A 16899-nucleotide genomic window follows, 5' to 3' on the forward strand; every position below is an offset into this window, starting at 1 on the left:
ACCTAAAAGTCTGGTTCTAACACGCCCCCACATGTCTGCGTCACAATGTGGGAAGAATTGCATGACACTGCCCAAATGATCAATTCAACTAAATTCAAGTTTATTTGTATAGCACTTTTTACGATACAAATAATTGCAAAGCAACTTTACAGAAAGTTAAGTTTCTACAATATTTAGTAGTTTATGTGCATATGACAGAAATTTTCTGAAAAATTAATACAAGACTTCGTCAACCAGACAATGAACACTATTAACAGCAATTATAATGTGATTGCATAGTAAGTAGCAATATTTGTTAGTTCCGTATGTTATTTCAGGGTTAGCATCATTTGAGGTCCTCTGAGGGGGTGAGATTATCTCTTCTCAGGTGTTCTGAATCCAGACTGGAGCTTGTGTAAATCTTAGTTACCACTGGATGTACATTTTCAGCAAAGAAAGAGGGCATAACTTTAATTCCCGCTTGTTGCCACTGCTGCCATGTTGTGGAGACGCGGTGTGTATCCTTGTGAAAGCGAAACTTTGTTTGACCTTCTAAAAGAGGACACAACTAGAAATCATTTGTTAAAGGTGCTGTACGTAGGATTGACACCAAGTGGTTATCAATCCAAAACTCAAAATATCGGAAAGGATTTTTTTTCCCCCTTTCCCCTCCTCCTCCTCGGACTTGATGCGCACGCAGGTTGCCAGATTGACAACACCAACAGGAGCAAGTGCACATGACGATGAATGAAAGGAAATAAACGGTGTTTTCCTACCAGTGGCAATCTTGGGTGCCGAAATAAAATTGGGTAAACTGGCAGTTGGCCCAGAATGCACATTTATTTTCAAAGGAGAATAATTGACTGTAGCATTGTTTTTCAGATAAACAAGTAGGCCTATGTTAACATAGCATGTTTTCTTAATATCTGCAAACATATTATGGTAATTTTATGCTTTAGTGGAGTCAAAAAATTAAATACAGAACTTTTAAGTTGTATTTACAACACTGTTCCAGAACAGTTCGACCCAAATATTAAGATGTGTGTAGCACGTTTTACAGAGGACTGTTTCCTGATCCTGAGAGTAGACTATAATGCTGGCGCTTCTGACTTACAGTCTGTAAATACGTTTACATATTTAAAGGATTTGCCACTCATGATTAAAATGCGAGTTTTGAAGTATGGAGCAATAAACACTGTGTAGGGATCATGTCAGTCGGAACACAGTTCATGCATGGAGATCACTTCTAATGATTTGATAATCTGAATCAGGTGTTTTAACAAAGAAAGACATGCAAAATATGTCTTTGGGCGAGGACTGAATATGACTCTACCTTTATTTCAGTTACACTTCACATAAAGCAGGTAAAAATGAGTGAAAGAGAGAAAAAAATCATTCTGGAAATGTATTTATTATAAGCATTGTAATGCAGTAGTACCTTGACATCGAATGACAAGCATCAAAGGGTAAACCTACATTAATCTGCAGTTACAACACCGATATTTTACTTGCGTCCCACCCATCTTCTTTGACCGATATTAAACAAACTTGAATCAGAAACCAAAATTAGCTACTATGCATCTATAAATCAGTAAAACAAAATCCATAAAAACGAAAGAACATAAAAGAACACATTCCTGTGCTTTAAAACCATACAGGCATTTGTTTTTCAAGATCTACTGCAAGATTAGATACAGGCTTTTTAAAATGATCATATATTAGAGATCATCATACAGTTATTTGATCACAGTTAAGGATACATTTAGGGTTTACAACATTATGAACACAAAACACAGGCAGACCTGGGCCAATTACTATTTCTAAAGCAAAAACAAACTAAAAAATTATTTGACCTTAAAAGAACAAGTGTTTACTCTTTGAATACTCCCTTGTGTTAACAACGGATGGGAAATGCACTGGTAACTCAAGATTCCTTATTAAACTTACAGAGACAATTGATAGATGCTGTACGGTATTTTGCCCAGGTCTGATTTCAGTGGTCAGTGTCTCCAGAAATGTGATACAGCTACACCACAGAGTCCTGTGAATATCAGAGCACACTTTACAGCCTTACATCACTTGCATTAAGCATATAGAAGGAACAAGGATCTGAAGAGGTTTCAAGGATATTAACTGACATAAATGTACAAATGGTTAAAAGCAAACCCAGTCTTCAGAATGCACTAGCAATGGAAAATACATGCTTGTATAAATCCATGTCCAGTCTGTCACATTCATCACAACAGGACTATCGCATTAATCAATCGGTTTAGCTTCGATCTTGTGGTTTTAAGAGGAATGTCTTTAAACAAAATAAAGTTTCAAAAACACCTAAACAATTTATTGCAAAGCAAAGAAAGCCAATGTCAAAAATTACTTTACATGGGTGACTAGAAGGATAAGATGGATTTTAAAGAAAGAATCTGTTCCATACTGACACAAGTACACAGCTCAGACTTCTACAAATGCCTAGTCTGAAGATCGTAAGAGATCTGAAGATGGTGAATGATTACATACATGTGCTGAATGGAGCATGAACTTTAGGCTTAGCTTCTCTTGGTTTGTGCACATCTCAAATCTTTACGCCAAGACACCGGACTAAATAAATGAGATGGACCACAGTCTATGCGTCAAGGACAGGAAGCCAGGTATTTCCCCAAATGGCCATCAATAGGTCTTTAACAGATCTTAAAAACATTAATGAGTAGTAATCAGCATGCACAGATGTCAACAGAAACAACATTTCGTATTCTTGGACTGAACAGTATTTGAAAGGGGTGCAGGGAAAGCAGGGCTAGTTGTAATGTGGTGCACTTTAGAACCCCTCGTAGTCCTTCTTGTCCTTCTTCCCTTCAGCTTCGAATCCATCAGTCCCGTCACTGTTGTCGCGACGTCTCTTGCGGGTATTCCGTACATTGAAGCGCGAGTTCATCTGGGGCAAGGGGTCCATACCAAGAACCTTGTTAATCTGACGGAACGCCAGCAGCCTCAAAGCAAACTGTGGAGAAAGGAGCAATGCATGATTACGCAATTTTTTTTAAAACATTTTTAAATGGAATCACTGCAAACATTCCTCAAGCAGTTACTGTACATTACCTGAGCGCTTGACGTGATGTCCTCTCTCTGCTGCTCTTCCATGGTAGCCAGTGTATCTGTTGGATTCTTCTCACAGGGGTCTATCAATCCTGGAGCACCTGCATTACACAGAAAAAGCAGAAAACGGTGTTAAATTGAGCATCTAGATATGGGGTCTCCAACCCTGCTCCTGGAGAGCTACCGTCCTGCAGACTTCAGTTCCAACCCCAATTAAACATACGCCAGTCAAATTCAGGAATTCAGTCCCCCCCCACTATGCCAGTATGTTCTACAGACACCTCAGAATAAAGACACAGTTTATGGGAATTGTTTTAACATTGACATTATCAGAGCGGCCCATCTTACCAGACAGCAGAATGCCTGAGGAAATGCACTCAAAAACTCTTCGCAGAGCATCTCCTGGGCTCATTGGTCCAGAGGCACTGCTAATGGCCTTCTCCACCAGCAGCTCCATAGCCTTAAAGTACATACAGTAACTTCATTTACAGCGTCAAACACTTGCTGCCATTTTAAAAGGTTTACTTAGAACAATATTGATGGATTATGAAATTAAGCAGGACTGAAACAGTGATTGTGCTTTAAAACAACAGTGTTAAGGAAGCTAAAGAGTTAAATTAGAAGTAATTAAGCTACACCAAGGACAGTATGAAAAGGAGAAAAATTGAAATGGTGAAAAAAATATATATAATTGCCCTAAAATACTGTAGAAAAAGCCTCATACTTTTGTTTGTCAGATTTTATTGCCCATTTAACACGTTATATAAAAGCAAGCTTAACAATTAATCCTGAGTAAATCAGAAAGGAGACCAATTGACAGCCCTTTCAGACGGTAACTGCTTCTCATGTGAACATCTGTAAAAAATTACAAATTGAAATGGCACCTCAGTGATAAAAATCATAGATTCAGATTCAGCAATTTATTCAAAGTGGAGAAGCAAGTTCTGTGATCCTACAAACACACTGCTCATGTGGCCAGTTGTGTGATTGTCAACTGATGTAAATAAAAATGTCATGTGCTGGGAATAATAGGAATAGTCATGTTAAACAATATCCTATTTATTATTTGATTATTTAAATCTACCGTTTAAATCTAGAAAAACACACGCACTATAAATGGAAATGGTTTTCGGTTTAGTATTTTCTATCAAAATTGATTAGCAGAACTTAATGCAACCTTATTTAAATATGGTAAACAAAGCTGCTTGGTTTATGTATATAATACATATTTTAAGATTATACTGTGCACCTCTTTCTGCCATAATATCGACCCATTTCAAACTTTCACATGCTGTTTTTCGTTTAGTTCTAAAAAGCTCCCAGTCTCTGTGGTGGAGCAGTTATGAAATATTGTCCTTGTTAATGCGTTCCAGCATTTCAGAAATAAATATGCATGCAAATTACAGCAAAGTGCAAGGGTTAAAAGGCTCAATGATCAAAAGGTGAATTTTGAATTGATTTCTTCTTGTAAAGTTAGAGAAGTGGATTCAGACTGCAATTAAACTACCACTAACCCCTGTAAATGCTGAAAATAGTTTATGTCCCCATGAGAAATAATTACCGTCCAAATTGGGCTTGGTAATAATCTACTCCTCTGCAGATCTGCATTGTGTTAATGGCATCTAATGTGACCTGACAACAACTTAGCATTTTTATATACACTTCTATATATAACAGTGATGCTCGTCACTGGTCTTTTTACTCACCCAGCTAGGAAAGGCAGACCAGGTGGGTACTCGCTGACAAAGGTCACGCAGTATTCGAATGACAATCACACATGACTGGAGTCCATTAGCCCTAGCCTTCAGTGCAGTGAAGTGAAGAGTAGTTAATGCACAAGAGCTCAAACATACAGTCATACATTGCGGAGTTCAGGAAGAGGTGCAACACTACTGTTCACAATGGAAGCTTATAATTGGTTTAAAAACAGCTGGGCCAATTGGCTTTCTTAAGCTGCCATTTCCAGCAGTATTTTACCTCACCATTAGTACAGGAGTTCAAAGTTTGCAAGATTCACTTGGAAATGGCTCCCTGGTTATCTTGTAAACCCTGACCTCAGTTGTCAGATACTTCACAAACATACACTTCATTTTTACAAAAGATCAGTTTGCAAGAGTAATTTGCATAGGAATTGAAGCAGTCAAGGAAATCTGCTTTACTTTGCCTGTGTATTTGCAGAGATGCCAACAACACAGTAAACCAATCAGATATTCCTTTCCTCTCAATCCCCATCCCCAAGAAAAAAACAAAAATAAATTAACAAAATAAAAAAGGAAAAACAAAAAGAGAAACGCTCAACATGAAAGCTCTTATTGATGACACTTTATGCAAAGGTATTCTGCAGCCTTATGGAATCATTTTACATGCCATGTATTTAAACTAAACTTATGAATAAATCATATGTATGCAAGGATGCTTCATTTTTTTTATGATCAGATTAGCTCATATATACAAAAACAGAATGCAAAAAAAATAAAAAATAATAATTAGTACCATCATATCCATATTATATACTGCATCCTTGAATCACTTTTTCTCCCAAACATCAACTTTGAGGTTTAAATTTAAAAACAAAGAGACTTAACAACTTAAATGAACAAATAAAAGGAATACATCTCATAAGGCTACAAGAAGAAAGTAAAATGATGTTCCGAACCTGGAACCACTTAGCGTGGCGTAGGGCAGCCAGAGCGTCAAGGCATTTTTGCCTGTCCAAGACGTCCGCTGGGTCTTTCACCATACTCGAGGTTACATCTAAAAATGGATCGAATTGTCAAATGGTGATGAGGAACGGGTGTTTGACCAGGTCAGAGAGACTGCCAAGAACACATTGCCACACATACCAGTCTTTTCCTGATCACGGCTCCCTTTCAAAATATATATGCATCTCACATTTCACCCCATATGCAGAATATTTCAGATCTTAACAGCTACACTTGCCATTTGGTGCACTTCTATTTAGTCTGTGGTGTTCTGCTGAGAGAAATGGGATAGGGACGAATGAGTCCTGAGTTAAAAATAAAGGCCTTTGTCAAAAAAAAAAAAAAAACAACCCTGAGAATATGGCATGGTGATGTAGAATATCATAATTTAAGTTGGAAATGCACTTGTGATTTTTTTGGTACTCTGCATATAGTGAGCATGACACTTCTTAAAATTACTAATTAGTCTTGATAAAAACTATCAGTTACAGCCTGTCGCATTAATGCTCTGCAATCCACCATTTGAAATTGCCTGGAAGACGACTATATGGTTATATATATCTATTCACTATTTTCTAGCTTAGCTGATGTCATACGATCAATCCGTATAGATCCATCATATCACAGGTATTCAATCACATTAGTTCAGAAAACTTTTAAACTGTGCCATTTTGCCAGTTACTGATCTTGTGGTTTTGCAATAAATAAAAAGAATAAATTAAATGATCTGTATTGTTCAAAACGAATAAAATCTAATTTTATAATATTTGTCATGATAGACGTGGAACGTCGACAAATCGAATTGTAATACTCTTCAAAGTGTACAATTCCTGCACTTCTTAGCATTTGAAGACAAGTTATATTCTTTTTCTTAGGGCAAAAAACGAATTGTGGATTCCAGTGTCTACATAAGTCAAGTTTGAGATTATAAATGTAGTTAAGATACTTTAGACTATTTTGTGTTTCAAAGAAATCCTCAAATGATCCAGAGACATTGGAAAGATAATGAGGAGCTGCAAATGGTACCAGATGTATAAATCATGAAGATGTAAAATAGGGATATCAAGGGAGACGTGCAATGTTTACAGTTGAAGGAGTATTTGTAGTGACCCACTACAGTTACATGGGAATGGTAGGTGTGGCAAAGTGTTTGAAGGTATTCAGGAGGGGGACCTTGGTCAAAAATCCTTCCGGAGCTGGTAGACGTAGCCTCAGATGGGAGACAATTTGCTGAAAAAGCTAGGAGGCTTTGGGCTGGACTTGAAAAGCTTTGGATACATGAAGGCAGCAATGCGTGCTGGCAAGAAAATATGAAGCTCCCAGCAAGAGGATTAGGACATCACTGCATGCATACCTGTCATGATCGTGTTTGGAGAAACCCCCATATCTCAATGTATACTGAAGGCTGTAAACCCCAGGTCCAACCAAAGATTCCTCTATCAAAGCCTTCCTCCCAAAAGCTGACTGATACTCCCCTAAGGAGCCAAACAGGAATGGTGGCATGGCCGCAAAGCCTGCATTTAAGATTCCACTATTTCGGCAGCTTCTTACCAACTAAAACTCTTCGACACGAGAAGACTAACAGGTTATTGATACATTTACTCTATTATTTGGGCAAATGTGGCTTTTTTTTGTTGTTTAATGCATTTTTACAACTGAAGAAATTAAAAAGTAACATTGTTTGAATGCCAAATTTCACCATCTGTCAATCTCTATTCGACTGCTTCTCTCAGGGGAGCACTTTCATTTTGGAGCAGGGGACCACAGAATGGTGAACCTTCTCACCACCAGACAAATAGAAGATTTGTTTCCTGTGGGGACATGGTAGGCCTTCCAACTACTCCTAATGTGTCAGACCCAACTCAACAATTTCTCATCAGGAAATAAGTTTAAGTTTTTGTTTGTTTTTTTTCACAGAATAATACAGAATACCCCTGACCAAACTCTAAAACCCCCCTGGGAAAGAATACAATTATTTGGTTCTGCAGAGAACACAATCCCCTTGAAAACAGGAAACAAAAATGAATCTTACCCAGGACTAACTAGACTTACACAATGCAAACACTTATCATGCTTGTTGTGGGGAGAGCTTCAAGAGCACTGGAGAAGTGTTACAAAGAGAAGACCCGGAGCACCACTGCTGCCATCGGAGATGGTTGGATAAAACCTGGTAGTGTTGAACTCAAACTTAAAGCCACTTGAACAGGCTTCAACCCTTTTACAGTGTTAACACATTACAGACTTCATATGAAATAATTTGTCCAAATAAGGCTAGAAAGAGGCACTTTACCTCAGTTGCGTAACTTTCAAAAGTAAAGCGTGTAGGTCAATTATGTAAGGCCAAGCTCAAGCACATACCAGGTTTAATTTGTTCTGTGTTCATATTTTCTCAAAATAAATGCTCTCAAGTCAAAAGCTAAAAACAATTCTGATATCATTAACTTGTAGCACCATCTCCACAGTGCCAACAGATGGGCTCTTTAGGTTGTCAAAATCAGCATGAAATATTAATCTGATAGGTAGTCGGTTAATTTGAGCGATGTCTTTTCCAACCTCCATCCCTGGGGTTTTCCTCTCGGATGACAGGCGAGGTGAGGGTGATGGTCACCTGCATCTTGGGCTCAGCGGAGGAGGCAAGGATAATAGCAGCCTCTTGGACGGAGCCTTTTACCTCATATTTCTCCGGAGCTACAATCTGAAAAACAAAAGGTTAGCAGAAAAACTTTCAACCCTCTAATTGAGATCAAGCAAACCCTGACTCACAATAAGAAACACCCAGTAAAGCAGTGGTGTCAAGTCCTGTTCCTGGAGGGCTAATGTCTTGGAAAGTTTAGCTCCAATCTGCCCCAACACACCTTTCTGAAAGTTTACAATCACTGACAATCTAGTTCAGGTATGTTTTAATGAGAGTTGGGTCTATACACTGCAGAACAGCTTTACTCCCAGAGCAAGATTGGAAATCACTGATGAAAAACATAAAAAAAAAAAAAAGACCTTTAAAAAGGAAAATCTGTGTGATTATAGCAGTTTATAGAGGTTTTCAATGTATTGAGCCAGTACCGTAAGCTGTTTGGGGAGATGTTCCACAATGCGTGTTAGCAGACTCTTGGTTGGCTTCTCAGAACAGAGGAGGACTAGGTTGACATTTTTGTCTCCTCGCAGAAGCAGTCCTTTGGCGAGAACGCCTACTCGCATCACTCCTTTCAGCACTCTGAAATGCACAAGGGATCATGTATTGCTTTGCCCTTTTCTTTCTCTCTGCTTTAAGAAACATTAGTGCGCTCTTCTCCCACCTGTCTTTGGGAGGCTCTTTCTTTTCTTTGTCCTCTTCTTTGTCCTTCTCACTTGCATCTTGGTCTGTGATGATGTCGGAGACCAGCTTAAGTGCTCGCTCAGTGATTGATACGATCTTCTGGATGGCCTGGAGCTCATCCTCTGAAGGGTAAATAGCTGCATGTTTGGTCATCACATAGCGATCATCTGAGGAATCAGGGCGACGTGGAGGCTGCAACAAAAAATAGATGTTATGAACCAGTTGTGATGAACACAATTTAGTAGTTGATATGGAAGTGAGAACGGACCATTCTCAAAACAAATTCTTGCATATGTCTGTCATTGTTTTTGCAAAAGCATCTAATCATACTGTTGTGCAATACAACTAAATTTCATTTATTTACTAATAATTCAAAATTAAGTAAAATCTGTGTAGACCTTCATTATCAATTCTTTCCAAAAACATACCATAACTTATTTACTAACTAGGCAAAGTCTTTTCAAAGAGCTCACGCTCTTAGTTGATCAAAAATGTACTAGAAACGGCAATGTTGTGAACCAGTACAAAAAGAAAGAACTAGTTTAATGTATTCTTATAAATAAAAAAAATCCTGTAAAATGTCAAAGCAGCCATTAATGTAATTCCTGTCACTTCAGCAGCCATTATTCCAGTCTTCAGTGTCACAATATGCTGATTTTGTTCTCAAAATCTTATCATCATCATCATCATAAAAACTGCTGTGCTGTTAAATGTTATTTTGGAAACCAAATTGTGATAGTTTTTTCCTATGATCCTTTGAGGAATAGAAAGTTAATTTCTTTTTTTTAACTAGTCTCTACTCTCACTTTTCTTTTTTCAATCAATGTAAAGCACCATTATTTTTCAATAAATATCTTGCTAGTTTTTAAAATGGTAGGTGTACCTCAAACACAAATAGCATATTTTATACTCAGGACTCACCACTGGTCCTTGTGGTTGAGGTATGGGCATCCCAGGCCTCACTCCAAGCAGACCAGGAGGACCAGGTGGACCCGGTGGATAACCACCATCAGGCATTCTGCGCCTTTCATCCCAGTGGTGCTGATCTTCCTCCATACGTCGCCAATACATGTCCTCTTCATAGCGCCTGAAAACAAATCACAATATATAGGACCTCGAAATAGTCGTGTGTAGATAATGATATATTGGTGGAGAAAAGAGTCACACCTCATCTCCATCCTCCAGCGCTCCTCTTCTTCCCGTCTTCTCCAATACTCTTCCTTTTGCATCTGCTTCCTCATCTTTTCCTCTTGGATCTTCCTGGCTCGGATGCTAGGTTTCACTTCAACCTGGAGATCTGGGTTCACCTTTTTCTACAAATGGCAGAAGATACAATCAGCAACACTGACATAATAGCACAACGATTTGGATTCTTCGGCATTTATCATAAAAGAACCACCGCAAACAATCACCTACTAACCTTATACTGCAGTCGATGTCTCCTTCCTTTCAAATGCATTTCTTTGGCATTCGGGTCATTGAAACTGCATTCACACAGTTTGCAGTGGAATCGGATCACCTTTCCTTCATCATTCCTTACCTGAAACACATTTGATTGTTTGCACTTAGCTACACCGCTTGAAAATGACTAATTGTGTCTAAAAGTCTAAAAGTCTTCTCATACCTCTTCAACATAGTCATGTCCGACTGGCTGAACATCACTCTGCAGGGCTGCAAGTGCTGACTGAGGTGACAGAGGTTCAGACATTTCATTCTTTAGGTCTGCTGGTGATGAAGAAACAGTGGATTGTGCCGCCTTAGCAGCCTCCATCTTGGATTCGTCATTTTTAACAGCAGTGGTCTGCAACTTGTTTCCACCTGTTTTATTCCCGCATGAAAGCAAATATTGTACGGTGTCATACTAAATCAGTTTTTAAAAAAGGAAAAATTTTAAATAAAATGAAAATGTTTTACAGGATGGGTCCAAGAACAAATAACATTGATTCAGCAAGACATACCAACAAAGTTGATCTTGGGTGTGTTGACCTTCTTGACAGAGGAGCTGTTGGGCACTGGGCTCTTGCCCTGTAAAGCTGAAGCTGCCGTGTTGTTGGCCATGCTGCCAGATTTTAAGTAAGAGGCAGAAACAGAGGAAGCAGAGAGGTTGGACGATGTGCTTGTGGAGCTGTTGATGTTGGAGCTGGCAGATTTATTGGGAGCCGCTGTACTGGAGCTGGAGGACTGGGAAACAACACTGGGCTCTGCGGATGGTATCGGCTTTCCTAGTTTGGTATGCAATTTCACAACCTATAGGAAAAGAACACAACGAGGCACATTTGATCTACATCCTACCCACTATTATGAACATCACATTTTGACTTTATGCAAGCATACTCGATTACGTAATTGCAAGTTGTAACGTTGTGGCATCCATACCCCTTCAAACTACTTTCTGCTGCATATCAGAACAGTACCTAAGAGGCCCTCTCTAAAACGAAGAGCCAGAATCATACGCATTCAAAAATAGTGCTGCTGAAGGAGATTATTATTTGCCGAGATCAGAGTGTGACTCATGTACCTTCTGGTGTTTGGCTCCTCTGATGTGTGCGGCGTAGGCATCGGCTCCAGTACAGGAGACGTCACAGAGCTCACAGCGTAGCTGATTCTGTGTGCCGCGGGTGGAGCTCCCGCCTCCACTGCTGCCACTGCTGCTCTGTGACACTTTCAGTGCGGCTTCCTTCTTTTTGTGCTTCTGACCCTCCAGATGCTCCTTATAGGTCTGAAATAAAATGTGATAAGTTCACCTGTTCCATTTGATAGAGGAGTATCAGGTAAACCCTAGTGTATGGGCCATCAGTTACACATAATACACAAACAGCAATAAATACATTCAAATAAAATACCTGGGGTCCAGCACAGCTGATCTTGCAGACGTCACAGTAGTGTATCTGTGGTGGTTTAGGAGGCTGTTTAGGTTTGAGTGTTTTGTTCTGCAGGGGAGTTTTCTTGGTAAAAGTGCTGCCAGTCCATGCAGCAGTGGCTGCTGCGGCGACGGCTGCCTGTTTCTGCTGCTGTTGCTGCTGCTGCTGCTGATAGTAGGAGGAGGCAGCCGAATACACGGCAGCTTCATAGCCAGAGTATGAAGTTCCTGAATATACAGAGATGAGCAATCATTAGCCACAGTACAGATGGAGACTGACAGGACTGCACTGTAAATCTTCAAGCCTAATTCCTGTAGCTCAACTGGTAGAGCATGACACCAGCAATGCCTAGCTCAATGGTTTGGTTCAGTATTATTACTAGAAAAAACATTTCACTTGCCTTCAGTCCACTTCTGCTCAAGCACACTACTCAACTACTTTTAAAAGAAAGCTTAGTGTCTCCGGGGCTCAGAGTGCATTTCACAGTATCACATCAGCGTTTTGAGAATTCAACTGAGAACATCTGCAAATGTTGTTCTTACCAGAGTATGTGACTGCATTGGTGCTGTAGGTGGGACTCTGAGAGTATGACGGGACTACAGAGGCAGCGGCCGCAGCGACCGGCTGTACAGCGGAGGACACTGGGTAAATGGAGAAGGTTGAGGTGGCAGGTCTGGGGGTGGCTGGCTTTATGGCTGTAACCTGACGCGTTTGTTGGGTCTGGGTGTATGGAGTGGCACCTTGGCTGTATCCAGTTTTAGCTGCTAATGAGAGGAGTAAAACAAAGTTGTACTGAACATTACAGATCATTTAAAGGGTGACCTGTAGAGGATTACTAATTTAATTCTGTTCCCCTTAAATTGCATTTCTTTAAAATACTGGAACTGGGAAAAATCCAATCAAATGTTAACCAAGGCCTTTCACATTTGGTAATAAAAAGCAATACTAGATAATTTTATGGAAATGTACATATATTGGTCATTTATTGGGGAATATTTCGTCCCATTTAAATGGCAGGATGTGTCAAGCATACCTGTCTGATAGTAGGATTCGGCCACTGTGGGTTGTGGCTGGGCTGCTGCAGCGGCCACAGCAGGTGTAGCCACAGGTTGCTGGTAGTATTGTTTACTGTCATACGCTACAGCCGGAGCGGTGGACCGCACATATGAATAGGAGTCCTGCAACAGTAAACCGAGGGCTTGTATCTTTCCTTAAACACTGGACATGGATCCGACTCTTAAAATTGATAATGCAAAAGCATAGAAAGATACATCTATATACAAAATTTTGAGCAAAGTAAGACTTTTGAAAAAAGCCTTTAATGCTTTAATAACACAAACCTGCATTTGTGTTATACAAAATAAATTAAAACTGTAACATTTTAAAACCTGCTTATTCCCGTAATGGCAAAGCTGAATATTCAACATCATTACTCCAGTCTTTAACGTCAGTTGATTCTTAAGAAATTTTGTTTTATTTAGTGCCAAAAACATTATCCTCATTATCATCAATGTTGAAAACAGTGGTTTTAATTTTTATTTTTTTTCTTTCAGGATTCTTTGATGAATAACTAAATGAAGAAACTAAATCTTTTGGAACATCATACATGTTATTAGGGTGAAGTTTGCTCAGTTTTTTTACCTGGTAGTTTTGTGAGGTAACAGGAGGTGGTGGTGGGGGTACCTCCGGCTGTCTCTGGGCATACCCGTAATCCGTGGCAGCGTGGGCTGGCTGGTATCCTCCATAAGCGCCGGCAGTAGCCGCTGCTGCTACTGCAACCGGTGCAGGCCTAGCAACAGCAACCGTGGCAGCTGTAGGGGCGTAGGCTGCCGCCACCGTGTGTGCCGCCACAGGTGCTTGATGCACAGTATAGCTAGCCACTGTAGTGGGGTGGGTGTACGCTACCCCAGCGGTCGGCTGCTGACTGCAGAACAGAGGACGAGAGGCTTAGATGACACTGACATCTTATTTATAAAAAAAAAAAAAAAAAAAAAAACTGGACCCACACAAAGGGCCTAGGTTAGCAAAAAAAGTGATACAACATACAAATTCTAATCCAAAACCTAAAAATAAAAAATAAATAATGCCATCATGCATCAACTCCAACAAACAATACTGCTAGATTGCTCATTTTTTACACAGAGAAAATTTTTTATTGTATTTTGTCTAAACTGAAAGGGAGGACAATTCTGTAAATGCATTGAACAGTAATGACCCTCAATGTAATTTAAAGATATTCATGTTGACATCCAACTCACACCATAACAGATTATCTTGGAGATAAAATCATATTAGTCTTTCCTGATTGCTGGATTTAATGCACCAAATCCATTGGCTTGACAGAGACTATACATGTAAAGGAAGAAATTCTAATCAGTTACGGATTAAATGAATTAGTACAGCATTTTCTTAATAAGAGGCAGACAAAGCATCACAACTATCTTGAGCTTCAACCAACGAACACAAACCACACCAAATGCATCCATCTCGCATCCATTTAAAAGGGGCACTTTCAGAAAATGGGCCAACATCGGTCTAGCGGAGATAAATCAACAACTTCAGTCTACTACTGCTATCCACCCATGTAAACACTTCCAAACGTTCAAGCTCATTGTAATACTGACAACCTGTCAGGAACAGCGAACACTAAACTGATGGAGAACTGCCCAGAAACATGATCCAGCTTAGATGAAACTAAACATCAGGGCTATTTTCACAAACAGAGGCACGCTGTTTCAATACATGGCACATGAAGCCAAAATCCCCAAACATGAACATTAGGATTACTTGAAAAGAAACTTAATAACTGAAGAACGTCAACCTAGACCAAATAAACCCCTTTAAAAAGTGTAGCAATAGTGACATTCAAGGAATCCTTGAAAGCGTCCGTGAAGAAAGACATCGCCCTTCCCCACACATACATGCATACAATTTGTCAATTATTCCGATAAAATGTAAATCAGTGACTTTAAACGAACTAAAGTGTCAATATGACTTGATAAACGTTGTTGGGCGACACTGTACATTCGTTTTTATTTGCGTTTCCGTCTTCAAGCGCTTGTGTAAGTGAGGAGATCATTGAGCTGGACACTCATGCGCAGATCCGCTCTGGTGCAGGACTAGAGAGAAGACAGCTGCAGTCTGCTCGCTTTACTCTAGCTGCAGAGGCTACATTCACAGTTTATCCAGACAGACACGTCAAGATCACAATGTGTTCACAACAGTGTTAATCTCTCAAATAAAAAATAAAAAAAACTTGCGTTATCGTGTTGCAGTCAAAAACCAATCAAACCAGAGATAAGCGTCGTGTCTGTTTACGAGGCAACCCGGTCTGATATTTACGTAAACAATATTTATTAAACCCTGGCCATTAGTTATAACGTTAACCCAAAACTTACAGATATTAAAGCACCCATTTATTTCAGCTATGATCACACGGGTTTAAAAGGTGCACCTGCGCTCGGTCACCACGCCGTACGTTTATACAAGAAGAAATTGATTCAAATAGCGGTATAAGAACCTCTTATTTGTGGTTTATCCAGTGATTTAATTTATTCGCAAGTAACCCTCCCAAAACACCAATAAAAATAAACTGTCAATCTCTCCCTAGCTAAATAAAATAAGACACAGATAAACACAATGTATTACTCACTGTATGAAGTATTTAACAAAGCATGTTAACAATAATGCATCATTTCCACTCCAGCCGTTAAAGCTTAGCCAATATATAGCCTCTCTCCCCTTCCCCCACCCCCACCCGGACCCAACAAGAAAGGCAGAGGGGCCAAACCCCACTATTACTGTAACAGCCCCATCACCGCAGCTCCCACTAAACACCTCGGCCCTCACCTGTACTGGGCCGCAGCACCATGGGGAAATCCAAAGTAGTTGCCGGTGGCCATTTTGACATCTTCACCTAGCCGGCTGGGCACTGAAAAAAAGAATAAAAAAATACAGGTTCACGATGGGTAAACGACTCTGTGCAATGGCATCCATGATAAAGAGCCAAATCATGCAGAGGAAGAAAACACGCAGGAGAGACCACGACGAGATGAGCCCGAGCGATCCCCGCACACCCAAAACACTGTCTCAGTCACATCGTCTCTCGATTAAATCGCGTCTGCTGTCTCAGCGTGCTTTTAAAAACCAAATTTTACTCACCATAGGTGAAGGAAACTACTGGACATATGGGAATCATTGGTTTCTCTATTCTCTTACTAACTGTGACTCGTAACCCTGCCTTTTTATATGAGAAGCCGTGCCAGGATCTGGCGCTTACCGCGCATGCGTGTTTGAACCTTGCGAGAAATGGGAAGTGTAGTTTTTCTTAAATCCATTTCAAGGTCGCTTTGTACAACTTTTAATCCAAAAACACACAATTAAGGTAGTTTTGGCCATAATTTTGTTTCGGAAGTGATATAGGACTGCCAATATGATATATATAGTCATGAACTGTGCTGTATGACAGTACTGCGGTGAAAAGATGAAAGATAAAATTAAGCTTCTCTTTTCATGTCTTAAGAGACTGAGATAAGATACTTAAAGGGGGGGTGAAATGCTCGTTTTCACTCAATATCCTGTTAATCTTGAGTACCTATAGAGTAGTACTGCATCCTTCATAACTCCAAAAAGTCTTTAGTTTTATTATATTCATAAGAGAAAGATAGTCTGTACCATTTTTTACCGGAAAAACACGAGCGCCTAGAGGCGTGACGTGTGGGCGGAGCTAAAGAATCACGAGCGCCAGTAGGCTTTTGCGTCGAGAGCGTTTGGAAGCTGTGACATTACCCAGAGCCGTTGAAAAACATGACATTGCCTTGAGGAAAAAAACATCATCCAAAATAAACCATGGCTAACAGTCAGATTCAGCGTATATTTATGATCCAGAATCAGATCCCGAGGCTGAAACTGAACGAGAGCAACAGCAGCAACGACTCGCTCCGAGCGGGGC

The 16899-nt window shown here is 39.9% G+C and overlaps 1 protein-coding gene across 3 annotated transcripts; it reads right to left on the bottom strand.

Moving 5' to 3' along the window:
- Window positions 1-1371: 1371 nt before the first annotated feature.
- On the bottom strand, window positions 1372-16245 carry LOC113078011 (zinc finger RNA-binding protein-like). Of its 3 annotated transcripts, none has more exons than XM_026250299.1 (20): window positions 16110-16245; window positions 15798-15879; window positions 13590-13872; window positions 12982-13126; window positions 12491-12709; window positions 11931-12175; window positions 11606-11806; window positions 11046-11334; window positions 10712-10905; window positions 10508-10627; window positions 10255-10400; window positions 10009-10174; window positions 9068-9279; window positions 8835-8985; window positions 8328-8469; window positions 5729-5826; window positions 4779-4874; window positions 3421-3532; window positions 3076-3173; window positions 1372-2977 (listed from the first exon to the last, which is right to left on the bottom strand). In XM_026250299.1, the coding sequence occupies exons 1-20, from the start codon at window positions 16144-16146 to the stop codon at window positions 2795-2797; spliced, it is 3219 nt and encodes a 1072-aa protein (XP_026106084.1). In that variant the 5' UTR covers window positions 16147-16245; the 3' UTR covers window positions 1372-2794. The 3 variants fall into 3 exon arrangements, with proteins under 3 accessions (XP_026106084.1, XP_026106077.1, XP_026106090.1); XM_026250292.1 differs by having other exon boundaries at window positions 12491-12712; XM_026250305.1 differs by lacking the exons at window positions 1372-2977; window positions 3076-3173; window positions 3421-3532; window positions 5729-5826 and having other exon boundaries at window positions 12491-12712.
- Window positions 16246-16899: the final 654 nt, after the last annotated feature.

Source organism: Carassius auratus, chromosome 5 (assembly GCF_003368295.1).
Source record: "Carassius auratus strain Wakin chromosome 5, ASM336829v1, whole genome shotgun sequence".
Classification (NCBI taxonomy): Eukaryota; Metazoa; Chordata; class Actinopteri; order Cypriniformes; family Cyprinidae; genus Carassius; species Carassius auratus.

Bases quoted from the DNA above. Each gene is read 5' to 3' on its own strand.
- LOC113078011 (XM_026250292.1), bottom strand. From the start codon at position 16,146: ATGATTCCCATATGTCCAGTAGTTTCCTTCACCTATG. The intron at 10,628-10,711 runs GTATGAGAAGAC...AATGTGTTTCAG, and splicing joins GACATGACTATGTTGAAGAG to GTAAGGAATGATGAAGGAAA. The intron at 8,470-8,834 runs GTACTGGCTCAA...TTTGTTTTTCAG, and splicing joins ATCTCCCCAAACAGCTTACG to ATTGTAGCTCCGGAGAAATA.